The following is a 22,152-nucleotide window of genomic DNA, read 5'->3' on the forward strand; positions in this document are numbered from 1 at the left end:
AAACAGATAAATGACCACCAGGTACCACCACAGCTCTAGTTTTCCTTTTATTTGCAGTATTTTTGTAATGCAAAACAATATACTGAAAGGTAAGAATCCTGAAGGTAACAGGAGTAATAGAAGAAGAAAATCCCCAGCAAAACAGATCTCCAAACAATTTTAAAAAAGAAAGAGGGGGCGGGGGAGGGAGCAGGACATGAGGGTGTGTCTACTACTACAAGAATGTAATTGAATGTTCTATTTTTGCATGAATAAACATGAAAAATAACTTTCATCTGAAATAAGAGTCACAAGTCTGGAGTGTAATCTAAAATCCAGACACCTCAGAGCAGGAGGAGGAAAGGAAGGACAATTAGTTCTGATCAATTGTGTTAAATAACAGCATTATGAGGCAAAACAGAACAAATTTATGAGATCTCACAACTCAGGTGGCTTGGTTAATTGTAAGAGGAACTGTAATGGGTAATGATAACACTGTTTTCTTAAAATGATGCATGAAAGAATGAAGCTTCAATTAGTACACAGTGTGGATCCTGCTCCTGGAGAAGGCAGCTACTGTATGTTGCATGAATAGCTCCATGCTTTGGGATTCAGATTCTTGAAGTGAATGCAGATGTATTATCTGTCAGAGTGTTTCTTGGATTTAAAAGGAATCATAATCTTTTAGAGCAGTTCAAAAGTTTACTATGGTCAGTTTTCATGCTTTATCCTTACCCTCAGTTTTCCTTCTGATATCCTGAGAGACACAGACTTAGACATGATAACTTTATTTCTTCTTCATTTTTCCCATTGTGCAGGCTATGGTTGCATTCACTGTCAGTCTCATGAGGTTGTATGGAGCAGGACTATCCCCATCAGCTTTGAGATAAGAAGTGTTTCAGTGCAGGAAGAATGCTCTTTCATAATCTTACAACCTGATTTCTTGGGCCAAATGTTGTCCTGACTTGTCATATGCCATCTGACATCAGATGCATTAAATAGAGGACAGGAGACAGGACGGAACTGGCTCCCTACCATCAGGAAGAGTTGCAATTAAGGCAAACAAGATCTAGCCCTTCCCTTGTTGGTCACAAGCCTAATAAATTATCAGAATAGTCCAATCAGGAATTTGTATGCCGTGATATTTTGGGGTGGGTTTTTTGGTGTTTGTTTTTGGTTTTGTTTTTGGTTTGGTTTGGTTTGGTTTGGTTTTGGGTTTTTTGGTTTTTTTTTGCATTTTGGTTTGGTTTGGTTGGTGGTGGTTTTTTCTTTGTTTTTGTTGTTGTTTTTATACAGGTGTTCTCATTTTGTATGGCATATATTTCAGTGAAAATATGTCTAAAGTATGCTACAGGTTTTGGAAGCTGGAGCTGTTCCTCCATTACAGGTTATTTCACCTGTCATATAAAAAGAAACATAGAATTAGACACACAGTCGTAAATTTCCTAGAAATGAGATGAACCGTTATTTCTTAAACGTTCTTCTAGGACTTTAGGACCTTGTTTTAACTTTTCTTAGCTTCTGCTTCATGACCTGTGGGACAGCAGATCAGCCAAAGGGATGTTTACCTGCTGTTTTCCAGGGACAGCACATGATATTCTGCTTTCCCCAGCTCCATGGGAATTTGTGCTGAATGCATTCTCACTAGTTTCTCAGATAATAGTGTTTGGGATTTTAAGCTGGTGGCCTTCTTGACAACCTGTCATGGTGTCAGGTTTAAAGGCAAGGTGCCTTCAGCCTTGCCAGTAGAGCCAATCTTACTCTGCTGTGTCAGCAGAGCTTGCTGTAACCTGTGAGAGCATTCATAAGCACTAAGTTTTTGAGTTAGGAATGAAAAGCTAATTACTTTTTCTGACCTTGCTTTGCAGCCATTCTCTCTTCCTCTTTTTTCTTCTCTTCCTCCAGTGCTTTAATTTTTGCATCGTACTCATCAGCACGGGTCTTCCACTCATTTCTGTTGTTCAGCAGCCCATCAAGCATGGGCTGAATTTCCTCATGGAAACGGGAAAACTCCTAATGAAAACACACCTCTCAGTGCAATGCAGTGCAGAAGGAATGCTTGTCCATCATACCCCAGGACAGACCCTGACACCTCACATCCAAAGCTGATGCTTTGCAGAAAGCATCAATGGCAGAAATAGGCAGTTTGTTGCAATGAAAAGGGCAGATTTTCACTTTTCTACCTGTCCCTCTCCCCAAGAGGGGTGCTGCTGCACCAGGACTCAGTCAGCTGGGATTTGAGCCCCTGTTGATAAGGGTGGGGTGTGTAAGGGTTCACTTTGCTTACCTTATAGACAAATGTGCACACAAAGTCAATGAAGCCCACTTGAAGCTTTGGAAGCTCAGCAGCTTTCCTTCGGTCCATCATCGGCTGTGGGAGGACACAAATTCACCACGATTTATGAGAACACTTAATAGAAAAACACTCCTCTATTTTTCTCCCCAAAACTGCCTTGCTGTGTCAGCCTGGCAGTTCTGTTATGCTGTCCTAAAGACTGTCCATCACAGCCCTCTGCCTCAGCTGCAGAGGAGTGAAGAGAGCTCGTTTCCACTGTCATATTAGCAGAAATTTTAGACTGCATTTCAAGTGTCCATGGGTGGGGAGAACAAGTTTTTCCCTTGTGCCTCTCAAACAGATACCAGAAAAGGTTCATGCTATAAAGTGTTGAAGAGGTTTTAAATTGTCTAAAATATGACTGAAGAAGAAATCATATTTTTACAAGATCTTGTTGATTACTATATAATTTGTGATGCCACTGTGGGTAGAGGGAGTGCATGAAAGTCTGCTTTAAAAATCCCCAAACCACACAGGTGGAGGACACTTAAAGGAATGACTCCTGCCTCTTTCAATGTCAAATTTATATATTAAAAACAATGTTAGAAATGCCCTTCCATTTACCAATAATTCTATGACTCTATGAAGTCTGTGTTTGCAGTTTTTCCTTTATTAAAAACTCTTATTTCTTCTGTAACTTATCTATTTAGTTTTTAATTTTTTTCTGTAAGGGATCTACACAAAATCTCCAGGGTGAATCACCCTTGATGGTTCACAGCCACTGAACCCATCTAACTGTATGGACAGCTGGACAAGAGTCACTTGTCACTTTCAGGGATGCTCAGAACATAGTTTTCTAAAGGATTTTGGCAAGCACTGTGATTCCAGGCAGACAAAGAGCACCCAGGGCAGTACGGCTTGTAGTAAGTCTCTGCTGAGACTTGCTGTCTGGGCTGAATTGCCTGGTTCTCACATGATACTTACAATGGGCTGTTGCTGAAGGACGCTTATTTCCAAATCTCCTTGCTCCCAGAACTCAGCTGCTACCAGGAGAGCTACCTACATTGACACAGAGAGAAAAAGTTAGCACCAACTTCAGCCCCATAACTTGATTCACTTCATCTCTCCATTCTGAATCAAGTCTCACTTCTTATCCTTCTGTTGCTTCTTGTCCAACCATAGCCTCACTTTTTCTCCTGGGAAGGGCAGCTGTGACAATAGGATTTCACCTGTCTAGTGACAGCTCAACAGTTGTGCACTGAATCTCATTAGGCCACTGCTCATCTATTGAGAAATATTTCCAATGTATTCCCCTTGAGGATTTGCCTACTGGTCACCTTGTGGGTGTCTATGTTTTTTTCTGTTGTCCTTTCTTCGTTCTGAACAGGAAGATAGGTTTTATCTCCTTTACCCTCCTTCAAATTCTAGAGTTTATTATTTAGCAATTGCTCAAGTACAGTTCAGGAATTAACTCCTAAAGGAAATTAAACAACTGAGCAAACTGCAGGTAGGTATTGCTATAATAAAGCCAATGCATATGTCACATGTAAAAAAAACTCACTGTGACCTAAAAATCTATGTAACTGGGGGGTTTGTCTTGTTGGTTTTTTGGGTTTTTTTGTAAACATGAATTTTGAACAGAACTCACAACTACATTCTGAAAGATTGGTTAACAAATAAAATCCACAGCTATTCCTTTTCGTAATTTTGTTAGGAGACTTTGATTTAGCTTCTAGGCAGCTTAGACATTGCATTACTTTGAAGTGTAAGCTACAGAAATCCATCAGGATATCAAGCACCTTACCTTACTCTGGACTTCCCAAGGCTTTGTGATAGCTGACAAGTCACAGGCAGTCATCATCATGGCCCTAAAAACAGGACAGAAATTAATTTATTCCCTATTTTTTCAGGCTCAGGACCCTCACACCCCAGTACTGTATCAGTTATCCCATGGCCCCTTCTGAACTGAGAGATGTGTTGCTGTAACAGCCTTGGTTCTGACTGGGACATTCATCAAAGGCTGTTCTCTTGATTAAAATGGAATTATGATGGGGAACTACTTGCTTCTGGTGCTAAGATGTTTGCTGCTTTAGTGATTGCTGGGCTGAACTCCTTGACTTTGGAGTAACACCTTTGGCTCCCCCATGGTGTGTAGCAGTGCAGTCTACAGCGAGGTGGTGAGAGCACTTCATCACCAGCGCAGGGCATCCCGCCAAGTTTCTGTCTGGTCACAGCAGCAGCATCGTGCACCTCAGGTTATTTGCCACTGGGAAGAACAGCTAACGCACTTAATGCCCCTGTTTGTGGCCTACAGGGTGATCTGGTAGGAGTATATAACCAGAAGGGATCCTGCATCTTCTTGGGAGTATCTGACCAACAGGACACTTATTTGCATGAGGAAGTACTTTAAGCTTTTTTTTCCCCCTGTTTTTTGGGCTTTTTTCCCCTGCTTCTCCAGAAGATCAAATCTGAGCAGCCAGTAATGTATCACTTGCTGACTTTGCAGCACAAAGCATGTCCTGAAGCTCTCACCAGGTGTCCACATCACTAACCTTTCCCCAGAACAAATTACTCACATGACAACTTCTTTCTTTGTTGTCTCCAGAGACAGATACTCAGTCCAGGCAGTCACACTGTCATAGGTCTTACACTCATCAACGATCTTTTGAAACATTGTTCGCTTTCTTTGGGGGTGGGGAGGAAGGATAAAAAAAAAACAAACCACCAAACAAAAAAAAAAAAAAAAAAAAAAAAGAAAAAACCCAAAACCAAATCTGTGAAAATCTATGAAACAAGGATACAAATATGTCAAAACCAGGGGGCTTATCCTACTATTGGTAACTCTGACAGAAGGATTCCCAGTAGTTGCTGTCCTGACACTTATGTCCCAACACAACCAAGCATCATCATCTGCTCCCTTAACTATTGTAAATGCCTTTAAAATGCATATAGTGATATGGTATGAGCAGGTCTTTGTAAGTTATGTCAGCTGAGAAATGCTTACACCTTTGTTTGCAGTACAAGAAATCTTTTTCCTTAAATGTTAAGCAAACTGCAGAAATCTAGAGCTACCTGGAGTATTTTTAAATATACTTAGTCAGTCATTGTTAACCTTATTCATATAATCTAAATGTATACAGGGAATTCTGATGAATGGTTTATACACAATACACCCTTGTCTGGAGTGGCATGAGATCTGGAGAAGTCTGAGGTTTCAATATTAGCAGAGAAAAGAGTTAGGCCATGCCACAAAGTGACTTGTGTATGTGTTCTACCATCAATAATCCTGTGTCTTAGCTCAGCAAAGCCTTTACTTGCAGTTCATGGACCAAGGAGGGCAAGGACCAGTTTGTTCCCAACTGGTGAGGAAGTGGTGGTACATAAATAGATGGTGCCATATAGATATTGTATCTCCAGAGTAAGTGTTCTGGGCATTCCAATCTCCTTCAAATTCCTCTTTTTGGACTGTTTAAGTTTTGTGTAATTATACTGCAGTGCAAAATGCAGAAGCAGTCTCTGGTCTTGACACAGTATTTTGAAAGCACATTTTGAAAGCTCCTTGCTAACTAGGAAGTTATATGTCATTGACTTTCAGCCTCATGTCCCAGAAAGTAGGCACTGCTCCGAGATTTTGGCTTTTTTGGCCCTTGTGTGTGGAATAGACTATGAGCTGGACATTCATCTACAATGAACTACTTGTTACTTGTGTCGTTCTGCTCTCACAGAGAAGTTAGTATAATCCTGGCCAGTCCATTTGCCATTTATGAGTATTTTCAGATCTGAAATGCTTGGTAAATAAAACCAAACCAAATCCTGGCATTTCTTCCCATAGGGGATCGTATAGCCCTGCTTTGTTGACAATAGAGGGTTAAAAAGTCATGTATATGACTTAATTGAGTAGAAGTTCAAAATTATTTTGAATTATTTAAGTTCTCCCTCCAGGTCTGAGGTGAGTATTAAAGGCAGCCTCCCAGAGCCAGTGTCTGTGAAGAGAACTGCTGCACTGGTGGGGGCTTTCAGAGTAAAGCATCACATTTGGCCTTTGTAAAGTGCCAGCTGCTATCTGCCTTTCCCACACAGTGTGTGTGACTGACTTACTTGAAGTAGAGCGCCAGGTCTGTTGCTATAATGGCAATTTCCATCAGGTGAATCACATGCTCATGCTGCCTGCGGTTGAGGTTCTGACATATATTCAGTGACTGAAAAACAAAGGACAGGGCACTGAAAAATCCAAGCTCTATGTTGTTATGAGTTCCTGGTCACCTTTCCCAAATGTGTTCATGTTTTTTTCTTTCAATAGTTCGGCTTGCTCCTCTCGCGTGCAAGGGGTGTGAGCCCACACACAAGGTGTAGTGCTGTTTCCCCTTTAATGCACTGAACAGGGGAAGGTTGTTACACAGTGCCTACCCAAACCCCATACCCTGACTCCAATGCAAATTTGCCTGAAATTAAAAGTTAGCTGGGGGAATATTTCAGCCTTGGCCCTATCAGAGGGGCTACAGGAGAGCAACACTGTATTTAACATATTCCTATTGGGATAAAAATGTGGCTTCTGAAGAAACCAAGACATGCATTTAGGAAGCCTATGTGCATTGGTCCTGGGTGAGCATAGAGTCCTTTGGAAATGAGGCAGCTGCAGTTTCTTGGCATCCAAGCCAGAGAAAGGTCTTGTGCTGACAATTCTGTTGTTAATCAAAAACTTCCCTAAAAGGAAATTATTCATGCCCGTATACTGCAGTTCATTACTAACCTCCTCAGAGAGCAAGAATTTTCCGAATTCCAGGTGATGTCTCTCTAAAATAGAGGATCCATGAAGTTTAGCTAAAGGATTTTGAGATCTGTTTGTATAAAGGAAAAATTGAAGACATTAGTGCAGAACTTAAAAAATAAAAAGAAGTGTCTAATTTTGTATTTAATTTTTGTCACACATATAAGTTCTATTTTTTTAAAAAAGGCTTGTGAGTAGAACTTTTTAATAAGTAATGACTTCAGTCTAATAAAAGACTCTTGTAACATTGCTTATAACTCTTTAGACACTATGAAAAATAGTCTTCCAACTACAAATTTCACTTCAAATATTGTTTATGACTGCAGTGTAATTACTCAAACTTAGCAAGCATTTAATTCCTAAATAACTACATATTGATATCTGGTAATAGGAACAGAAAAACCTGCAATCCTCAAACACCTTCTAAAAAGCAAGGACACATGCAATCCTTGGACACCTTACTGAAAAGCAAGGCCCTCTTCTATCAAAACCCAAACCAACTTTATTTAATACTTTTCCAAAGCTCCAGGATATATAAGAAGATAAAGGCAGCAAGAAGAGCTGATCTGACTACTTTAAGTGAGCAACAGAGCCTTGACTAGGCAGCGAAATTGTGCAATCATTTATCTGCAGCTAATGTCTGCCTACTGAGAGCAACATTCTAATAGGTGCTTTGTTTCTGTAGGTGGTGAGGGCAATGCCAAGCATGGTGCTTTCTCCATGGATACAGCAAAAAGTATATCTTATATCCAAGATGCTTCTGTTGGCATCCTAAGTCTCCTGTAATGCTCAGGATACTGAGTGCCTGCTCTGCACCTGTTCCATACTGTAATGGTACTGTAGAGTTCTGCTTTAACTAAGGGAGGTTTGCTAGGAGGAAAAGAAAGCCTCAGAGAGCACAGCAAATTGTCCCCACTGGCCAAACACTGCAGCAAGCTGAAAAGCACAGCAACTTGTAAAAGAAGGTTGTCACCCCTGTGTGTTAAACAGAGCTGTACTGGAGTTTGTTGTGATCACAGCCTGATTCCACTCCAAGCAGGAGCAACAGAAAATGGTTTGAAGTGGTAAGAGAATACTTACTTCATTTGGTAGAGGTTGTTGGTTCCCCTGTGATCAATATCGTGGCACAGAGCTGCAGTTACCATTGCAAGGGCTTCGAGGTCGGTGTAGTAACGCTTCAGTTTGCCAGTCTGGAGGGAGAGAATTTATATTCCATATGTTAACATCTCCGACAGGAAAAGGTACTGAGCGGTGACTGCTCTGTGCTGGGGATGTTCTGGGACAGTCCGGGAGAACTGAAAATATCTGTGAACTGAAACACAGTGCACAGCTGACTTAGGTTAAAACAAGGAATCAGCTGGAAACAAAATGTTTCAGACCCAGGCATCTGTAGTGTTTATGTGTTTGATGAACATGTGCAGGGTTGGCTACCCACTGCTACAGAAGCCGTGGCCCCAGGATTCACCCAGGCTTTCATAAGCATCCCTCCCAGTCACTGGACAAAAAGTACTCTGTGAAAAGGCTCTGCATCTTTCTGGGCAATGTGGTTGTCAAGCTGAATCATCCAACAGATTGTCCACACCTGTGTCTGTTCTGGGTGGAAATGGAAAGCATGAGTTTGTGTCCATCCTGGCCAGCTGACCTCAGTCTGGCTCTTACTGTCAGAATGGACTGGAAGAGTGAAAGTCCTGTAGTCTCTCTCCTCTACCCTGCGGAAGGATTTAATCTGGAATCTATTTAACACTATGCACATCCCTGTCCATGAGAATTTAAGCTCTCCAGTTCATTGGCCAATATTGACCAAAGCTTCCTTCATGTACAATGCAGCGACTGTCACTTCAGGCAAATGGAGACCTCATTTAGCAGGATCTGCCAGGAGTGACAAAACTTTTTCCTGCACCAGGGTTCGAAGGGAGCCCTGGTGTGACAGAAGACCTGCTGTAAATAAAGCTGTGCCACAGAATTATGCAGGGTGGTGCTGCCTTACCATCAGGAGCGTGAACATGGTCTGTGCGACGTTGAAGCCGTGACGCCAGTTGTGGTAAGTTATCTTCCGGTAGCCTTTGCTGACAGAGTACACAAACCTCACCAGAACCTGCCAGTGGGGAAGAGGATGTTAGTGTGGGCGAGGAAGCTGCTGCGTGTTCATCTTGCAATAAGGGTCATTTACAGAAATCACAGATGAGGTTCAAACCAGCTCTGCAGAGGTAGGCCCAGAAAGGGATCAGAAGGTGTAATATCATCAGGCTACCCTGACAATGCTGATAGAGTAAAGCCTAGTAGAGAGCAAAAAGTGGACACTAAAATATAGCTGTTTTCTAATATTTCTCTCTTTTTTTTTTTTTTTTTTTTTGTGAAAACAAAATTTTTTTTTTTTTTTTGGTAAAAATATAAAATCACAGAGGTGCCTCTGGGGTAAACAAGAATCAGCACAGCCTGGAGGAAAAGCACTTTCATTTACTGTTTGTGAATTTATTGCTTTTTTTCTGTTTATCTAGGTTATCACTTATAAGATTTGTCCCTTGTGATTTATTAATACTCATGTCTCTCTTCAAGAGATATGGATCCACAGATGTAGAGGAGAATGACATTTATATCACCTAAAGAACTACAATACAGGGCATTAAATAGAAAATTGTTTTTTCCTCTGCAGTCTACTTCTCCATGTAGCTATGTCTACTTCTCTTATAGCTATGCAGTTTTCTCATTAAAGAGCCAATTATCTATTAATTATTTATTTATTTTCTATGAATCATTTCTTAAAATCTCAATTATAAGAATCACTGCTATTCACACCTCCTCCAGGGGTAAGTTGTTCCGGAGCAGACATATTTAATATTTTTGACACTGACATTTTGCGTGGAAGAAGCACAGAGGTAATTCCCATTTACTTCCCTCCTGATTGCCATCGTGCCTTTCCAGGGTGAAAACTGTTCCTGCAGTTACCCCCAGATCCCACTAGATGGAAATAGACTTCACATGATGCGCGGAGAAATGCCTTCGGGAGCAGCAGAGCTGCTGGAATGCCACTTTCACAATTCCTGCAAGGTTTTGAGCTGCAAAAGTCGGGAGTTCGCAAGTCTGGGCTTATGGGGTCCTCGTTCCCACAAGGTCACACCATTCCTGCCCGCAGGTTGGTGCCAGCTGCGCCAAACGAAGGCACATCCATGTTTGCATGCGGATGAGAAACAAAGGGGCTTGCTTTCGGAGTGTGTTTCAGCACGTCTTGGCTGAAAGCTGCAGGTTACAGGCTCTAGCAAAGGAAGCGGGCAGGCGCTCCCGGTTTTCCCGGCAGGCTGCGGGCGGCGGAGGACACAGGCCGCGCAGGCCGCCTTGTGCAGAGCCCGCCGCCCATCCGCACAGACCTCACGGCAAACCCACAGCTGCGAGGAGCAGAAGAGAGCAGAAGTCATGCTCAATCCCACATGAGAGACTGTTCCCTGCCCTCGGCGGGGTGAGGGGCTCAGGACACACGACACAATCCCCGTGATTCCGGCCCTGTGGCTGTTCTGTGGGCTCTGCTGGGCAGGCGCGGACACCTCGGTGCCAGCTGCAGCATGGGCGAGCCTGCTGTACATCCAAGACAGGAGACCCTAGCTTTTGCCAGCTCATACCTCCTGTGGGATCTGGAACTTTTTCACCACGCCAAGCTCGTAGTACATCTGAATGCCACACTTCACCAGCTCTAGCTCAGTGCAGTCAAAGTCGGAGAACCTGAACTCATAGATTTCGAACTTAGTGGGCCCCGGGAGCTCTTCTTTCTGTAAGAGAGGTGGGCTGGTTTATTGCTGTGCGGCTTATGTCATTCCTAAGTTTTGCTGAATAAAAATATATCACTCTGATGCTGCTTTTCTTTTGGAATATAGCACATAAATAGACCGAAATGAAGCTTTTCATGACAGCCCCATTAGTGGAGGAAGGGGGAGGGCAGTTTTGTGCAGGAAATAATGTTTGTTTCCTCTTAAGCATTTGATTTTATATAGTGTGAAGACTCAAAATGGGGGAAGATTTACAGCCCTTCTTAATTACTCTGAAAAACAAGCCAGGGTGGCTGACGTGTTTCCAGATGGACTTTGAAGCCCTTGAGATAAAGAGGCAGAGAGCAGGGACTCCCCAGGAGCTGTGGAAGGCACGTGCTGACACATACTAATGGTAATCTCAAACTCGGGCAGAAAAGGAGGGCAGGGTATGCTTTGCCTTCACCCTTTGCCAGGTAACAACATGCCAACACTGGGAACTCTTCCCTACATCTATGCATCTATTTGCTTGCCAGGGCTGTTCTTTCTGGCAGTGCATTGTTCTTACCAGAATGCTTGCCAGTTCCTCTTCATCACACTCACTTGGCTCCTTCCCCAACTTTTCTCGTGTTGGCTGCAAAAAGCATGGGTGTGTTAAGGAGACAACTGAACCTCCCTGGACTTTTCACTGGGAGGCTTTGGGGCAATCTAGGGCAGCTGCCATGTGCAAATTGTGCTTCTTTCCTGCTCCTTACTTCAATCTCTTGTCTTTCAATACATTTTCCCTGGCAGTGTTCTCTCCCTCCTTGATTTTGTTTTGTGTTTCCCTCACTTGCAGATGTCCCCCTAGAGCCAGTGTCGCAGCTGGGTCCTCTAACTTCACATCCTCAGCACAAAGGAGGTTTTGAGGAATAAATAATTTTCTGTTCCTACAGCCCTGCTCTGAGTAGCACCTCCAAGGCTGGCTTTGTTGAGGAAGTTAGAAAGAACATGGTGGTGCAGAGTGCCAAGGTGGAGGGCAGACCACAGAACCAAAAGAAAGACTCGTTCTGCCCCTGTGCAGCTACTAGGGCCCAGGTGCTGCCGCCACGTCATGGTGGCTGGAAGCATCTCTGTGAAATGGGAGATCTCTGTCTGTGCCATATAAGTCCTGGGCCAGGCCAGTACACTTGGGTGTGTGCTCCACATTGCGAGGCATTACCAGAATTTCCTGGATTTCATCCTTGTCACATTTCACGTGGTACAGCACCATGTCCTGAGCAATGTCCTTACGGTTCTCCAACTTGTTCATCTTATCATATGTGTCTGTGTTGAGTACAGACCAACCCAGGAACTGTGTCAAGGACTTGGTAAGGGAAAGAGAAGGAAACAGAGAAATAGCCATAACATCTGCTCCTCAAGGACACAGAAATATGACACTGTATATACATATTTAAAGAAACACAAGCTCGACTTTGTCCAAAATTCTAGCAATGAGCAACCACATCTTTGCTCCCAACTGTGGCTTGCTCCTCAGCAAAGCAGCTCCCCTGCTGTTGAATCTGCCCAGGCCTTGACAGCACTGATTCTGTGGAGGTTGAAGGACCCTCTGTCCAGTTCAGAGTACAGAAAATTATTTCTGTGTTTCTGCAGGTGTCTTCGCACCTGTGGAAAGGTTTCTGTCACAATGGTGACAGCAGATCAGAAGCTCTCATATCAAAGGAGAGCAAGGGGGCCTCATCACCTTTCACATGTATTTACTCACATCCTGTGCTTGCTTTCAACTTATTTGCTGTCCAGTGGCCGATTCAAACTGATTTTTTCCCCCCCATGGTCTTTTTTGATAAGAAATGTCTGTTTCAGGAAAAGTCCTCACTGATAACAGGTGCCAAGAGCTAAATATTTATATTTCATTGAAACTATCATAGGAACATTTCCAAGGAGCAAGATCTTTAATCACAGCTACTGTTGGTAGATTTAATAGCTGGCCTCCCTTTTTATCCCAGCTACAGAGATAATTTCTGTGTCATTTTTCATGGGAGTTCCACAGCTAGTGAGAGGCAGCTGGCAGGTATGTGAATACAGGTCAGAATGGTTATGTAGGCACACAGTATATGCTCATGGCTAGGAGTACAATCCAAGAATGCTAAAAAAAATCACAAGAACATAGTTGTGTTTCTCATACCAAACTCCCCCAGTATGTCAAACAGTTGCTTTCAAAATGTTCAAGCTGATGTATAACACCTCTCTAAGCAACAAAGATACGCATTTAGCTGCATAACACACGGGATGTTTTGCAGGTGTACAAGGAAAAATAGTGACCTCTTCAACTATATTAATTTCTTCCAGCAAGAAACTGTACCTCCATGAGGGTTTCATCCTGTTCATCAAACGGTTTCCCATCTTTTCTGTTATAAAATGTGACAACACCAACAATTTCTTCCCTTTTATTCACTATTGGCATGGAGAGAACGTTTTTGATAATCCATCCCGATTCATCTAGAGGACCTTCCTTAAAACAACGGCAAGCAGAAAGACATCATGAACTTAATATGTTTTACGTATTATGCTCATGTAAATACATGAGCGCTCCAATTTTACATTCAGACTACAGGCAAAAAGAAGTATTTCTATACAAATATTGACTCTACATTACATTTCTGAAAAAAAAAATTTTTATAAAAAAATTAAACCATCAATAAATTTTACAAAAAAAAAAAAAAAAAAAAAAAAAAAAAAAAAGTTGAATCCTTGATTGAATTGGAAGTTTTCACAGTACCTGAAAGTTAAACATCTCATCTGCAGCAGCATTCATAATGTTGCAAATCTAGGGGATCACACAGAAGAAAAGGTATTACAAGATGGGCAATGAGAAGTTTAACTTCCAAAACAAAGGACTGAATAGCTGAGAAAGCAGCCTGAGTATTATTAATCTCAGAAAGACTTGAGGAATCTCAGGTTAAGTACTTACAAATCCACTTTCAGCCACATAGGCTGGCAGTCCAGTAACTAGTGCCCAGTGATCCGGGGTAGGATTTCTAATGAAAGAAAAATGTATAAGGGAAATTAAAGGTATATGTTTACTGAAAAAAGATCATGGAGCTGACGTGCTTTCAGCTGATTGTATAATCCAGGTTTAGACCTGGAACCCCCAGTCCATAAATAGTTGTGTTACTTTCAAAGGATCCATGTGCACAAGCAAAAATTTTCCACATAAGTAAATACTTTCCCTTCAAGGATTCAAAACAAAACAACTGATAAAATATTGGTTTGCAGACACTTTATAAAAATTCATTCCTAGAAGTGAAGGCCATGTCTCAGACCATCAACACAGAGAAAGATAAAAGGAGATTCCTGGCTGAGGATGCCTGCCAGCCTGAACTTTGAACACTGCTGTATCCAACATACGGGGACCTCTTTTGCAGCACATACTCTAGGGTAAAGCAGTGTTACCAGAACTGGGAGAAACCTCTCTTATGTCAGATTTGCCTAAGCTGCCCAAGGCTCCTCTGAAAAATTTAGTGGCAGAAGAGAGGGCAGTTCTTAGGAAGAGGGAGTTCAAATGTGTCAGGATGGGAGAAAAGGCCAGAGGTAGCCTAAAGGTGGGGTCAGTGATAGAAGGAGTGGAGAAAAGCAAGGAAACCTCAGCAAAAGAGCATTCTGGATGAGGCTCAGCTACTGACGCAGAAAAGATGTGGAGGAGAGTGATGCTCTGCCTGGCAAGGACAGCAGAAAACTGCAGGCAATCAAGGCAGCTCACTTCTCCATCTGAAAAGAATCACTTGTTGAAGTGAATTTTGGAGCCTGACTTCTAAGTCAGGATCCCAATGCCCTTGAGAAAATCTTTCTTGTAGAAATGTGAGCTGAAGCACCAACTTACATTCTGACTCTTGATCCTCTACCAGTCCTTTAGATTTCTCCACATGGATGTCTTTAAAACCTGGGAAACCTTGTTTTTAGCTACACCCTGTGTCAGTACCTAGCATTCAGGGACTGGGCACTTACGGGATGACTTTAATGTCTTCTTTTCCATGTAATATGTAATCAATGACCTTGTAAAAGACTATTTCCTACAAGTGAAAAAAAAGAGTGGTGTTAAAAGAAGAGTGGTGAGGCAGTCTATCTAGGGAGGAGAAAGTTAAATCTTGTTTTCACGTACCCTGCCATCCGGGGTTCGAGGTCCTGAGTAGGGAGGTACTTCTCCCAACAGGACTGGCCACAGGTCAAAAAACTCCTGGTTTTAAAATCAAAAACATATGTTTAGAGTAGAAAAGTGCATTCTGTCTCAAGCCTCAATGTAACCACTGCTCTGCCTTGCTGGTTTTGGTGTTGTGTAAACAAGGCATGAAATAATAAAACTAATTCAATACTACGCAACAGAATGATACCCAGATATCCAAAATGGGACGTGTCAGGTGCATTTGTATGGCTGCATATTTCCATATACTGCCTATACACAGAGTGCTGATTCATTCAGTGAACAGTGAGCACTGGCTGCGCTCAGAGCAAACAGCTATGACAATGTTTTTGTGTTCTTAATTTTCCAAAGTGTGACTATTGCCTGACCTACTACTTGCCAGACTGAAGAAGCGAAATATTTATTTTGCTCTTTTTTCTTATGCTACATTATAATGTTGATCAAATTGTCTTTAGCTTACACTAATGATCTTTTAATATACCTCTTCACAAGAAAACATGCTGCAAGAGCTCTGTCAACAAGACAGTCAGCCTGGCCATGGAACAAAGAGGGCTCCACTGGCAAGGATGCTGTGTAACCTCCACATAAAATTTGCCAAAAGTGCAAATCATCAGACCAAATCAGAGGTAACTTTGATTCTGTCAGCTTGTTTTCATGAAGCCAAATTTCATCTAAAAATCTGGATATCGTGAGCATGAGTGATTCTTGAGGAAGGTGGCTGTTTGGTCACAAGTCACTTTGTGATATGGCCGAAGTCTTTTCTTTGCTAATATTGAAACCTCAGATTTCTCCAGACCTCATGTCATTCCAGGCAAGGGTGTATTTTGTATAAATAGACCCTTGTGTGCTGATGGTTCCACAGGTGTCTCACTATACTTCTGATACCCACAGACTTTGTGAGGTTTTGTTTGTGCTGCAGACTATCACCAGGACTGCCAAAGACAGACACCTCTTCCCCTCCTCTGTCTTCCCAGCCTCCAACAGTCCCATTTCAGTGATAAGCTCTTCCCCTTTCCTTTGATTTCATTAACCCATTATCTTAATCTTTGCACATTAAAAAATGCCAAGCAAAGTAGAAATAGTGGCTGAATGTTAGCTTGCACTTTCACTGCCTCAGTAAATCTTATCTGCATGCATCGCCCCTCAGTGGGTAACAGCAAGCAGAAAGATGCACAGCGCACATGTGAACACTCACCTTCTGCTTTGTCATGTCCAGGAGACCAACTGAGTATCGGTCACAGTTCAGGTATGCCCTCACCGTATAAAAAGCCTTGTGGAACTGCCTCTCAATGTCCGTCAGTTCCTCAAAAACCTTATTAGCTGACCACAACAGCACCTGCAGGATAAAATCAAAATGTAAGCACAGCCTTTCTTGGAGAGATGGACTTCCCAAATGCTGGGTTACAGTTCCTGAAAAGTGCAGGAAACCTACACCGCTTGTTCTCACTGGGAATTACTAGGGAGAAAGAGTCAGGTAATCACAGTGTTATGGAAGAGTCAAACGTTACCAATACAGCACAAAAAAAGTAGTAGTGTCAAGCAAAGAGCTGTCCCCACTTATATTTTATATCCATTAGTAAAATGTTGTATCCAAAATCAGTTAACACCAAAAAGCACTGCAACTTCCAGAGGCTGGTATTTGAAATGTCTGAGTTCACACTTTCCTCAAAGTGTTTGAGCAGCTGTTTCGTGTGTGCATCAGCCTATTATGCTTTTCCCCATCTGCTGCATCCAACAGATGTACCTTTAAGAAAGCTGTTGCCATTAGGCTCTTTCATTTATAAAAGCAGAGGTTACACAAATACTGCTCTGAAATGGTTAGGAAGTCATCTACATTCCTGCTTATCTTAGTTAATGCATGAGTGCCTGTATCCCAGGTGTGTGCCTGGCTTTCTGAGCCCAGGACACATGAGGAGCCGTGCTTCTGAAGCACTGAAGCTGCAACTTGAAGCAGACTGGACCTGTGCTTTGCACAAAAAATACTGTTACATGGCCACTACTGGAAAAAGTGCATCTCACCTCTTCGCTGGGCACTAGCAGATGTTTTTTGAGCAATTCTGAGCTGCACTGGTCTCTGTGATCCATAAACTGGGACAACTCTGCCTCTTGTATGAAGTCTGAGTTGTTCAGTGTCAGCATCCCTCAAATAGGATAGTGGTGTTATCATACAAACCATTAGATAAACATGAGCAGCAGTTTAGCTTTTTGGCACTTACAGCGTGCAATAAGTACTGAAAGCCACAAGCCCGGTAAGAAGGACTGAGAGAAACAGCCGAAATATACCTAAGGACTGATGTAAAGAAGTTGGTAAAGTTTATTATATAGTCTTCTAATAAGACTTTTACACAGTGTTGAGCACAAGCAGACTGACCTGTCTTTGCATAAGCCATTTTACCCACATTATCACCCAGTCTTTGCTGTTGGGATTTGCAATATTAAAATCCTAGACCACTCTTGAGAATGTAATTTGCTCACTCTGTACTTCAGTACTTTAAATTCTAACACAATGAGCTACAATAACTTTCATACAGCTTAAAAACCTGTTTTAGTCAGGGGTTTGACAACTGAGCTATTGGCAGAACAAGAGCAGTGTGCCCGGTATCTCCTTCTTGCTTTCCTCCCTTTGTGTGGGACCTGCTCAGACAGCAGTAACACATGAACACAGGACTTCTGGGTCCAGTCCCAGACCAGAAGCATTAGGCCTTCCAATTTATGGACCTCCACTTCACCTTGTAGCCCCTTTCTTACCCTGGCTAGTCCTACTGCTAAGCTCTCAGCAGAAAAAAACCTTTGCTAGTTCTACTTTAGTTGACTATTCATCATTGCTGGTATTACTGGACCACCATTCATGTTTTTGATAAATGAAAAAATTAGGCAAAGCATAATAAATTAATTAGAAAGTATAAATGCCGTTCCAAAGCTCCAAAATAAACTTTCATTCTGTGTTCATTTCACTAAAACAGGCATTTATTCTCCATGGCAGTCCCATTGGAGAATAGAGCATGGCTGCCATGAAGCACAAATGAAATTCCCTGTTGTCTTGAGTGACAATTACCGCCTGCTGCAGAAAGTGATTGCAAGGATTCACACCCATCCCGATAAATCTGACAGTACTACTGGAACTCAACTGGTGGGAAAATGGGAAAGTATGGTGCCAGAATTTCAATCCAGACTATCCTAAACCCCTAATATATGTTTTTTTCTACTGATGGAGGCCAATAAAACATTCATATGACAACAATTTTACTGGCTCTAAGAGGAAATTCAGTAGCACTTTTAATGAGCAGATGGGGGAAAAATACCACATTCTTAAGTGTTTCAGAACGTCTCTTGGTGCTGCTGTCTGAAATGATGAAATGATCCAAGACTGCTTCACAGCCTCAAGTCAACAAAACACCTAGAGTTCAGTCCTGCTGAAACTGGTGCCACTGCATGAGGTCTGGTGGTTTTGCCAATAGCAGAAGAAATAATAGAGAAATAGAGAGAGTAATTAAGGACTCTGGGAAAGAAGCAGTATCTGAAAGCAGTTGAGGGCATCTCTTTTTTTCTGCTCTTCAGGGACAAATCTCTGAAGAAGATCAGATTTACCCTTTAAATCAGAAGAATGTATTAATTTGATTTTGAGATAGCCAATCCAATCTGCATTTTCACTCTTACCTGCCCTCTTCGAGTCTCACAGTTGTGAAGATAACTCAAGTGATAAATTTTCAAGTTCAAGGATGCAAAATTCAGATACTTCAGAAAAAGCTGGAAAGGCAAATTGTGAGATTGAATTGAATGCAGTAGCAACTTCATGTGTACTGTATTTCATAACACTGCTCTACAAGCATCAAGGTAATTTCCCAGGATAAATGCTTTGCTTTGCACTGCCATGACATGAGGCTTATCCCACTGTACCTTCCCTGAAAAATCTGAGATAAACATTCTCATTATAAGCCTCTTCTATGAGAGTGTGAGTGCCCTTAAGAGAAACTCACACCAATGGAGCTTCACTAAAGCAGGCATCACTAGGGTAAAAGGATCTCTGTTACACAACAAAAATTAAGCTCTTTGATAGGAATTCAGCTACTGACCACTTACTGTTTCATCAGAGCTGGTGAAGTGTGGGCCATTCAGCTTATTTATAGCCACAATGACAGCAACCAAGTCTTTGCCATTCAAGATGGGTGTTGCAAGGATGTTTTTTGTAGTGTAGTCGGTGAGTTCATCCACAAATGGGCTGAACTGGGCACACTGTTTAACAGAGAATTTACAAATAAGTATTTTTCACAACGTGTCTTGAAACCAAGTCCAAGCACAGCCCCTTAAAGTAAGCTGCCTAAAGAAAGTTTTGCTTAAAAATTACTGAGGGAAAGAAATGAGTTAGCAGAAAATTGGACCATGTACAGATGATAAAGCTAATATCAAGAGCAGAAGGTGTGGCTTTTAACTGCAACACATGCGCTTTTAACATTCTGTGAAGATCTTGCCAATCATAAGATTTAACATGTCAAACTCTCTCAGAACAAGGGGGCTCTCCACTGGTTATTCTCAGATCAATGACATTCCCCATGGTACCTCCTCCATCCTTTCCTCTGATTTCTTAGTAGCACTGCAGAGTGGGTAGAGCCAGGTAGCACTGCACAGGAACGGGGTATAAACCAGTGCAGTCACTGGCAATGTTCACACACATTTTTCTTCTACTTTTACCATGGAGTTTGTTGTCAGCTTGCAGCATCTACCCTTAGTTTCTCTTAAAAAGTGGAGAAAGAATAGTCCGGGGAAAGCAGATGGCCAATGATTTCACCTGCACAGGGCCTTATTGATACCTGCCATGGGGGAGTGCAGGGATGGTCTTGCTGACCAAAGATATTCTCCCTGCTCAGGTGAATAAATTGTCATCTATAAGTTATTCTATTTGGGTTAGAAAAAGCCACACAACTCTGATCATATTCGGAAGGCTGTACCAGAAAGAGTGATCACTCCCTAATGAATCTTCTCCCCATACCTTCCCCACTGTTGGCGTTTTCTGCCAAATGGGCTAGACCAAGTATTTAGTCTCTGGGTCTTCTTCAAAGGAATTGCATTACAGTGATGTCTAAGAGCACCAGAATTGGACCACAGCACTCGGCTCACAGATCTGAAATCCTCCCCTCTATTTGGAGAAACATCAGAAACCAAAAAACTTTAAAATTTAAGTCACATTCTGATGCTTCCCTCAACACCAACAATATGCCCAGCACAAAAGAACCCAGGTTGCAGAACCAAAACAGTGTCTCAGTGTGTTCTGTGGAAGACAAGGAAAGATTTGCTGAAGGGTTGAGATATGCCTGCACTGAGCAACAAACGAATGAATAAACAGATGGTCCTTTGTAACTAGCAAACAATAGATGGAGTAATCCCAAATGTCATCTTTGGGTCACATGGATTTTATTAATCATATACCTATGATTAGAACAAGCAGATTGTTATTCCTGCCATCCAGGTTTACATGATTGAACCAGAAGTATGGAGAATAAATACTGTCATGAAAGCATAAACATAAAACATTAAACTCCTTCAGGTCCCTCCTGATATTGTAGATTGAAATTTTTGCTGGAAGAGTTTTTTTAGTCTAAGATTGTCTTTTCTGTTTTTGATGAAGATCACCCGTACACAGCTTGCAGTTAACCTACCTGCTCTGGGGTCCACTCCCTCTCTTTGATAATGATTCCTCTAAAGGCTCATAGCTAAATCTTCATTACAGCAAACATTTTCAAAGTTATTTTCTCGTGGAAAACCCTCACTGTAAAGAATTTCAGTCTCTGCTACTTACTCATAGAATATAAAATTGTGTGTAAAATTCCGTGTGCATTCAGTGCAGATCTGACTACTTCACTCTCTTCTGCTGGACTAGACGTGATTTTTTTTTTTTTTTTTAATGAGACAGGCAAGGTATAGCAGTGCACTGTTTGCAGGCATGAAGACCTAGCGTAATCAACGTGCTTAGTTTCACCTCACCCCATAAATGAAATTGGAAGGAACTTTCTGACTTGGTACTTGTTTCCAGTACACAGCTATTAGACCACGAGGGCTTTGACCAAGCACTGTGGAGTGCTGCTGCCTCTTGACCCCTGTGAGCCTCTCCTACCCAGATAATAAATAAATAGCAAACATACCTCACGGACATCCTTGATGTTCATGGTTTTCTTGGTCTGAGCAACATGGCCCACAATGCCTATGTCCAGTGGATAGACAATCTCGCAGTCTGGGGCGACCAGGCATTCCTCCAGGGTACTTCCCTCTTGGATGTTGAAAAGCCTTGTTGCCAGCTCCGGAGTGCCATTTCTCTGCCTGTACATGAAGAGACTACAGCGGTCAGCATGAATAAGGGACCTGATTCTTCTCAAGGTCTTGAAAACAACTTTCTCCATGTTGATGCTTTCTTGCATGTCTTGGATCAACTCAAAAAGTATTTCACTCTCATTGTTGTCCCAGGACTCTGTTTTTAGTTTCTTCTCAAAATACTGCTTGGCAAAAGCAGGGTTGCCATCAAGAAACTTCTCCACGTCATCTTCACTAATGCTCATTGTGAATGCCCTGAATCTTGTGGGTAAGTGGTAGTCCAAAGATGTGCAAGTAGCACTCTAATTTCTCATGCGTCTCTTAAATTTTTGTAACAGAAGATGCCGCTTCTGGTGTAACCAAGCTTGAGGTATCCCTGCAAGGAGAGCTTGTCATCAGGAACATGTATTCCTTTATAATGCTGAAGGTGGGTCTGTGGGAGGACAGATCTTCTCAATCAAAGAGATTAGATGAGCTCTACAGGAGCTTTGGGTCAACTTTCCTCTTCTTAATCTAACTGCAAACAAAAATTGAGTGCTCACAATGTCTGAAAACACTATCCTGTCTCTTGATAAACAGAACACTTACTGAAACAATTCTGTTGAGGCAGCAGCAACAGGGAAGGAGTGCATCTCCTAACATTGAAATAAGCTCTTTAAAGTCTAATTAAATATATACTGCTTGGGCCTAATCCTTGGCTAACAAGGTGACCATCTTATTATTTCTGCTCTCCCAGCTCCCAGCAATAGTAGGAAGAGCATTCTTCACAAAAGAACTCAGTGGCCAAAATAAAAATAGTGAAGTAACACTGCTCTTTTAGGACTCTCTCTACTACTGCATAGCTTTATAGCAGCTCCTGTAAGGGTTGTTCTCTCAGGGAAGCACCAGCCCTGAATGCTTTAGTCCAGGGTTT

At 42.0% G+C, this 22,152-nt stretch overlaps 1 protein-coding gene across 1 annotated transcript; it reads right to left on the bottom strand.

The window, feature by feature from the left end:
* Positions 1–1,317: 1,317 nt before the first annotated feature.
* PDE6B (phosphodiesterase 6B) lies at positions 1,318–21,636 on the bottom strand. The gene is made up of 22 exons (XM_041471027.1): positions 21,074–21,636; positions 19,017–19,169; positions 18,594–18,683; positions 16,132–16,272; positions 14,898–14,972; positions 14,744–14,808; positions 13,710–13,776; positions 13,518–13,565; positions 13,101–13,250; positions 11,961–12,104; positions 11,328–11,393; positions 10,637–10,783; positions 9,010–9,117; positions 8,103–8,212; positions 7,005–7,092; positions 6,353–6,453; positions 4,831–4,938; positions 4,059–4,122; positions 3,239–3,313; positions 2,267–2,350; positions 1,836–1,992; positions 1,318–1,376 (listed from the first exon to the last, which is right to left on the bottom strand). Exons 1-22 carry the CDS (start codon positions 21,482–21,484, stop codon positions 1,318–1,320), a joined length of 2,511 nt encoding a protein of 836 aa, XP_041326961.1. The 5' UTR covers positions 21,485–21,636.
* Positions 21,637–22,152: the final 516 nt, after the last annotated feature.

This window comes from Pyrgilauda ruficollis, unplaced genomic scaffold (assembly GCF_017590135.1).
Source record: "Pyrgilauda ruficollis isolate IOZ18807 unplaced genomic scaffold, ASM1759013v1 scaffold106, whole genome shotgun sequence".
NCBI lineage: Eukaryota > Metazoa > Chordata > Aves > Passeriformes > Passeridae > Pyrgilauda > Pyrgilauda ruficollis.

Bases quoted from the DNA above. Each gene is read 5' to 3' on its own strand.
- PDE6B (XM_041471027.1), bottom strand. From the start codon at position 21,484: ATGAGCATTAGTGAAGATGACGTGGAGAAGTTTCTTGATGGCAACCCT. The intron at 16,273-18,593 runs GTAAGAGTGAAA...TTTATCCTGCAG, and splicing joins GTGAGACTCGAAGAGGGCAG to GTGCTGTTGTGGTCAGCTAA. The intron at 3,314-4,058 runs GTAAGGTGCTTG...GTGTCAATGTAG, and splicing joins CTTGGGAAGTCCAGAGTAAG to GTAGCTCTCCTGGTAGCAGC.